The 7,762-nt window shown below is 37.4% G+C and overlaps 1 protein-coding gene across 1 annotated transcript in view; it reads right to left on the bottom strand.

Annotated features, from left to right (window-relative positions):
* Positions 1–269: 269 nt before the first annotated feature.
* The window catches only part of LOC128993875 (Krueppel-like factor 6), a 488,263-nt gene continuing 480,770 nt past the window's right edge, over positions 270–7,762 (bottom strand). The window contains exon 3 of the mRNA XM_054417938.1: positions 270–1,835. Coding sequence (XP_054273913.1) covers positions 1,660–1,835 — 176 coding nt within the window. The 3' untranslated portion in view covers positions 270–1,659. The remainder of the gene's footprint in view (positions 1,836–7,762) is intronic.

Here is a 7,762-nt window from a genome sequence, read left to right as displayed (position 1 = left end):
TTCATTTAAAACTTGGGACTACTTAGAGTCACCACTACTTTAAAGCAAGATCTTTATAGGGAAAATTTCCTTTCAACCTCACATTTTTCTAAAGAAAATAGATTATAAGGTAATTTAGACTAAGTTTGAAAACTTAGAATGTAGCTATCTTTACACAACAAAAATCAGGTTTCTTTCGTATTACTGTGTCACAATGGAAAGTCCACAAAAACCTTATGAATCAGATGAAAGAGGGATTAGGAGGATAAATAAAGAAGACAGAATGCTCTTAACAGGAACGTACGTTTATTTGCACTGAGCATAAAAGAGGAAAGCTAACACAGGAATAGCGCCCGTCCTTGTAACAGGTCTGCGCGCTGCGTCTCGACGGTATCCTTTAATTTTGATTTTCAGCGATCAAATCGGACTCCCCGTCTTTGAGAGGTAGAGCCCGTTAATAAATCTGTTGTTTTTGCGCGTTTTGTGCGTGAAACTAACATGAGAAGCAATATAAATACTGAATGAAGAAGCAATACATACATAAATGGCACGAGATTGAGACGCAGTCACGGCAACGGGCGCTATCCAAGGTCTACTGTGCCGAATATAAAACAATCGATCCGATGGAATAATTAAATTACGGATTTTCACAATTTACGGAGACATATCTTTTAAAGATCGACAAAATAATTAAATTTACATCGAGATTAAAAACGAAGGTTTTTAAAGCGATAATGCAAAAATATATCTAGCAATCGAAAAGGTAAACACTATCAGGGACTCGTGACTTGAACTCAATCGAACATACATATTATCGATATTCGTTGGAAGATCTAACCATTCACGCCTGAATTAAATATTTCGAGGGCTGTTCCTTTCTCTAATTAAATCTATATTTCAATATAAAATCTTTCATTCTATTTATTTATTTCTCAAAAACATTCAAAGCATCACATATATATTATAACTATATTATTTACCGTACAAACGTAACTCGCACTCGGCACATTCGTTCTCCACTCGCGGCAGTTTGATTTTTACATGCGTCTCATAGGTTTGTACAAAAACTTACGAATACTAAAATATCGACAAAGATAATAATACGCTTTAAAGAACTATAAGACATCGTCGAAACATCCGGAATTAATCGAAATGCGAAAACACAATGAAGAGGAATGCATATACGAGAAAACACGATCGAATAAAGACGAAAATAACTATCGATAACGCTTTGGCCTCTTACGATACACATACGAATAAAAATTTAAAAATATAACATCCAAAACCGTATCGTTGTACGAGCGAGAAATTATACTCAGTCGGAGAGGTATTCCGAACGAACACTTATTCAACAATAATAATACTAAACCGACAATCGCGTCATCGCGCTCGTCATCACACGTTACATCAGTATCAAAAAGTAGTTTACCTTTATTTAAAATATTTAACAATTTATCCTACAACAATTCGCTATCCCCTATCCAACAAGAATTCCACTAGCTCCGCTCGGACGACCTCGAGAACGAAACGCGACGAGACGATGAAAAGACTAGGATTAACAAATGTAAATTTGGCAACGAGAATTGATGTTAAAAATGACATCAACTACAGTGGAGAATGTCGATCACAGAAGAAGGCCCTGGCAGTGCTCGGGGGCGGGTGGCAGACGACTGCTCGGTGTTAGACGTGCCTCTTCATGTGCAGCGCGAGGTGGTCACTCCGGGAGAAGCAGCGGTCACAATGGCGACATTTGAAGGGTTTGGCGCCGGTGTGCTTCCTATAGTGGCGGGTCAGCTCGTCACTGCGGGCGAAGCTCCAGCCACAACCTTCCCACTGGCACTTGTACGGCTTTTCACCTGAAACAGAGACAAGCAGTTACTAGTGTCCAGGAGCAACAGTACTGCTGAAGCTCCAGGGATATTAAACAAGTATCAGCATTGACATATGATCATATCTTCGTTGGCATATGGTCAAGCTGAAGTTTCAATAAACACTTGGGCTAAGGAAGGGCATGTCCTGTACAAAATGCAATTATTAAACTATTCTGTAAATATGACTTCGACTGTCTAAAGAGGAAAGAAAACACCCGCGTAAGAAACGCAATCAACTAAAACTAGAATTGATATCAATCACGCTATGTATCATAAGCCAAGTCTCAACAGTTGGTAGCATTGAAAACAATGTATTGTTTACAGTTTGAAGGTTGGCAGACTGCGCGTCGCGGTTTCCAATAAACCCTGCAGTGATTTAGTTCCAATCACGGCGCGTCGTCGACGCGTTCCCTTCATCCCGACGTACGTGAGTCTGTCTTCACACAACCCCCGTGAGATACAAACACCCCTGTATACTGCTGAGTAGACTAAACCAGCAGGGGAAATACTTACATAATCAATAGGCATATTTGGGAAATTCACAAAATACTATTTACCCTCGATAATTTTGGTTGATTTAGAATACGATTCCTATATCGTAAATACATACCGGTAGAACGATGATAATCATCATTGCAAGTACACCACTGTGATATCATTTTAAAGTAAATATGTATATTCAGAACAACCCTGGTGGTCATTTTCGTAAGGTATGAGTATATATGCTCGAACCTACAAGAAAGGGTACTTACTTACTTTCCGTGTCCGGAAATCAGACTTAGCTTCCCCAAGAAATAGCTACCGATATGGCTTGTGCGATATGACGAAAAAGGGTTATCCCTAGTCATTCATTAAACTATTTCGTAGGCAGTAGGCCAATGATCAAAATCCTTTATGAACTATAAATGTATCCTAAACAGATTTAGGTAAGGAGAGCTTTTTTAAAACCTTGACATTCTAGGAAGCTAGGCATATTACGTCATGGGTGGGGTGAGGGGGATAATAGCCCGGGCATATTACTTCAGGGTCCCAGAGGGTTGCGGCATTAACGCATAGATAAAACCCATAGGTAATGGCGGCATTTTCCCCCGTGCTCCACCACTCAACCAAAAGGAGCTGGTTAGGTTTGGTGAGCTTTGGGTTAGGTTAGGTTACGGTCAGTAGCTACCCGCGGCGATACTTCAGCCTTTCTAAATTTGAGGAAGGCCTCACTAGAAAAACACCTGAGACAGATAATATAAGAGACATAATACCAATCGGAACGGCTTTAAATGATGTCTTAACTTGATTATTAGTTAAACCAACCAGTATAGACATTGGGGATAGTTAAGGATTTTTACTGGTAGTTCGTAATAATGTTATAAAAACAAACATGTCGTTGCGTCGACGGATTAAATAAGTTTCTCTTTGAACAAAATCAACAAGGATGAACATGTTGGCAGCGTTGGAGCCTCGGAAGTGACTCGAGACACGACTGAGTGACATCGTGGCTTACTTTGTTGCCTGTTGTCCAAATTCCGCGGTCAAGCTTACATCAACAGAGTTTTTCGTTGCTATTTCCTCCGGTGTATTTTAAAACTTAGGACTGAAACATAAAATTTTGGTTGAAAAATATTTATTCTGTGACAAGAAGAACTAGTCAACAACTATAATCATGCAGCTTTTGATCTTAGTAACGTGTGAAAATAATGTGGTGTTAAGTAGTATAAATTTGTTATGAAAAGTGAATCATTGATGCATTTATGTAGATGACATAGAATAAAAACACAAACACAACAATAGTTTAAAAGTGTTTTGAACTATATAGACCCTTTGAAATAAGGGACCTTGAATTATTGGATACAATGCTCTAGTGTTAAAAACGTTTAACCAAATTGTATGGAAGAACTGGACTTTTCTGAAACAAATGTGCCAAATTAACATAGTCAGTGCTTATGGTTGAAAACCTTAGAAGGGAACTTAATTGTTGGCCGTTTCAAGGAGGAGTGAGATACGCGTATTACTATCTGGATTGCGTATTTTTCTTACAACATGCGTGCATAATGATACATTTAAATCTTAGACGCTTATAACCAAAAACTCCTTTTATTTCAAAGCTGTACTGTGCAAACCTTTCGCAACTGTGTGACCTTCATAACTTTTCAACACAGATTGACACCATAACAAAATATCTCAGCGTGTGCGAGCCGTTTTCCAAACATATTTTTCAGGGGTGTTTTATCTAGTTTTAAGGGAGCCACGGAAGGGGTTAACGTTTGGTTTACTCATCGGGCCCAAAACAACCCTCTTCCGCCCCATTGTACCTTCCTTGCACCCGCAACTCTCAAGTAATCATGTTATTTCTAGGATCCAACCCCTACCAGCCCCTGGATGTTCACAGCCACTTGTTAAGGCACTTGGGGTTATTCACTGTTCCTCGACATCATTTTTTAAACTTTTTGGCTGCGATAAGTTATATTCATGGGTTACGTTCTACTTGGATATGCGTTCTACAATTTCGAAACGGTCTGAGAAGTTGTTTGCGTACATCCATTTGACGTTAAATTCAATTTTTACACCTTGCGTTATTCAAATAAAATTGAGTTATTTCTCAAAGTAGTTTGGACAATTTTCAACAATATGCAAAACGTATTCTTTAGATTTTGAAAGGTTTTAAAAAATGTAGCGTCTAGTCTAGACCAGACAACACTAGAGGTAGAATGAATACTTATTCCCTAGAGTCACGGGTTAGAATCCATCCAACTACCAATGTTTTTTTGGCTACACGATTAAACAACCCGATGGATCGTTACCCCGACCTTTAGACTGTGAGTCAACCTGAAAAAGGTTCTCCGAAACGAGAAGAACATTACGTTATTACAATAAATACTTGACTACCATCTTTTAGTAATATCTTTGACTATTAATACTATTGAATGGTATTTTGGTTGGTGATAAAGTTTGAAATAATATTAAAAAATATATGCATACAACATACTAATCTATTTTCCAAAGTTAGTTACATTTCAGTCCGTCCATGTAACGCCGAGTTAGAGTAAATATTGTCGAAGCTGATTGCCCACTAGAAGTTTACAATGGCGAATTTAAATCAGATAACTTTTTTAATATCAGCATATTACAAACAGCTAAAGTCTAGACGAAACGCTTGGCTATGAAACGTTAGACAATTTTAAATAACAATACGGTATACTTAATCCGTTTTAAATATTGAAAGAGTTACTAACGTAAGCGGTATTACTAACGGGTTATACAAACTACCGTCGATACAAGACACAGTGTATGCAAAGAACGTGAAAAGGGAGAGAAAACAGGGTAAATTAAATCACGGGGCGAAGTGCAACACAATGTTCCCTGTTGGCGAAGTTTATCAATAATTTTGGGGCCGTATTCTAAGCAGTCGGCATTGTAGGAAACTTGTATCCCGGCTCCGTTCTTTATACAGGAAGCTTTTAATAATTTAAGACCAAAGGGTAGGGGAAGAGGTTAGATGGGCCCTCCAGGGACCCATAAGCCCGGGCTGTTTCGGAAAAATTCCGCGGGAAGATTCACATACACGTGGCCCGACTGCGCCAGTAATTACGACTTTGCAAGTAAACTTGTTACACAGAGTTAGAGAGATGAAGATGCGTCTTTAGCGACGAGAACCAACCACATTCGAGCGGCAGTGGTTTAATATACCAAGCAAGCCGGGTAAAAGCTCGGAGCTGCATTTCCAAAACGACTCCGCGTTCATTAATTATTTAAGCGACATAGAGAGCAGCGGAAGAAGCGGAAATAACGTGTTTGTAATGCGCAGCCAGTACGGTGATGGATATTTACATTTTATTTATATTTCTACAAATGCAAACTAAAACACCACCGTGTATGTGTTAGTTGTTTATACTAAATAACTAAATAAGCTGTTCTGTACAGTTATTTACATAAACTTGATTGGACCAATAGTGGTAGTTAGGGCTACGTTTTTCGAAAAGAAATTTAACAAATTATTACCTGATTATTTAAACTATAAAACCTATTTTAGATGAATTAATTTTACTAGAGTATTCCAAATACTGTAATAGTTAAATTTCGGATGTCAAAACATGAAAAATACTTCCAACACCTAACACTTATCCCTACTCAAAATCTATTTCCATAGCTAACTCGTTTTAAGTTCAAAGAGAAATAAATCAATGAAGTTTTCAATAACGTAATAAAACCTCAATCAGTAACAGTAGAAGCAAACATCAAACGTTCATCTAAAGGAATTGTGCTCTGGAGATCAGTGGATATTATAATGTAAACGTACACGCGGTCAACATGAAGCTACTACGCTGAGCGAGAATTGTAGGAATAATTCAATAAAATCGGCCGTGTTAGTTGCCAAAGGCGCCGACAGATGTAGCTGGGGTAACGATCGACCACTCACAGTCTGGACCATCCAAACATCATCCCACAGGTTAAAAATCCCGCGGCTTGTCATTAAATATCCCTATTTATCCCAACATTATGATATGTTTCCCTTGTGTTAAGAACCTCAAATTCAGATCAGGAAGATTATACTAGTACTGTGGGCAATGTAATTTATATTTTGTGACTGCAAAGTAACTGATTCGTGATGTAGAAAATAATTGGAACTAAGTTACAATGGATTATTTAGATGATTAGTTGTACCATAGATTTCTTATGTTGGGGACTTAAGAGTGAAATAGTACAAATAAACTATCTCGATACTTTGTACCATTAGGAGACCAGAGTTCTTTAACATACGGTATGTTGGATTACATCTACAGACTATGCATATTATACCATTACGAAACGTGTTTGAGGCTGAACCTGAATACCTTTGGACCAATAATAGTGCAATATTGTTCATTTTGAGGTTATGCTGAGTAGTAATTATAAATTATGCGTATATACGTACAGAACGTTTTTAAGGCAGGATATAGATGTTTCTAGTCCCATTCGAGCGATATATACAATAATTTGAGGTTTTGATGCAATCTAAAAAAATAGGCTGTGCTAAAAAACAATTGCTAACAGTTTTCATTTACAGGATCTAGATACACCTGGACTTATTCGAGCACCAAAAATTTAAGGTTAACTAATGGATTCTTAAAACAGTTTTGGTGAGCGTTTCAATACTTTTCCTTAACATGCCGAATTAATATTTTAAGTTCTAGAAGATATAACATGTCAGTAATAACAAACTCTTTTAAACAAGATTTTGATTTTGAACAACTTTACAAACCTATCGTTAACTTTTTCCCCACATCTGGGATAAAAATCCCTAACTAAACTCAGTGGCGCGTTCTGTGGGAGAAACGTCAAACTACTTCTCCCCGCCAGCCTCCTGACGGAGTAATCATATTTTCCAACTCAAATATTAATTATGTTTCGTTTACACTCGTATTGATTACTTTTTGTTGTTTTTGGAGAATTGGGTTAGGGGATGTTTTTGCAAGGGCGATTGAATGAATGAGAAATGTTTCCTTGAAAGTTATAGTTGTTTCTACTCCATGGGGTGTCATCAGTAGTTTTAAGACAAATGTTAATCCATCTATAGACCCGTTTAGGAATATTCACGCTTCAATATTGTACGAGGGCTTCGCTCCTTTGGATTTCAAAGTTCTGATGTGAGGATTTTAGAAGTAAACATTGATTGGTCTCCATGACTGCAATGAGAACACTCACAATGTTTACATTTGCTATGTATGTCATCTCAATGTAAATAAGCAGAACAAACGGATTTTTTTCTAATATCAAACTGCTGGCTCGAGTAGGTGAAATATATTATTCAGCAAAATCATGTGGCAGGTTTATTTAATTTAAGATGATTATGGACATTGATTAAGGAAACAAGCTGGACTCTATAGCCATTGTCTGTATTATAATGTATACATAATGTACATACATAATGTAAATAATGTACA

Source organism: Macrosteles quadrilineatus, unplaced genomic scaffold (assembly GCF_028750875.1).
Source record: "Macrosteles quadrilineatus isolate MER2022 unplaced genomic scaffold, UCM_ALF_1.0 Scaffold_5__1_contigs__length_97177068, whole genome shotgun sequence".
Classification (NCBI taxonomy): domain Eukaryota; kingdom Metazoa; phylum Arthropoda; class Insecta; order Hemiptera; family Cicadellidae; genus Macrosteles; species Macrosteles quadrilineatus.
The sequence above is the reverse complement of the archived record's forward strand: the minus strand, read 5'-3'. Positions and strand labels throughout refer to the sequence as shown.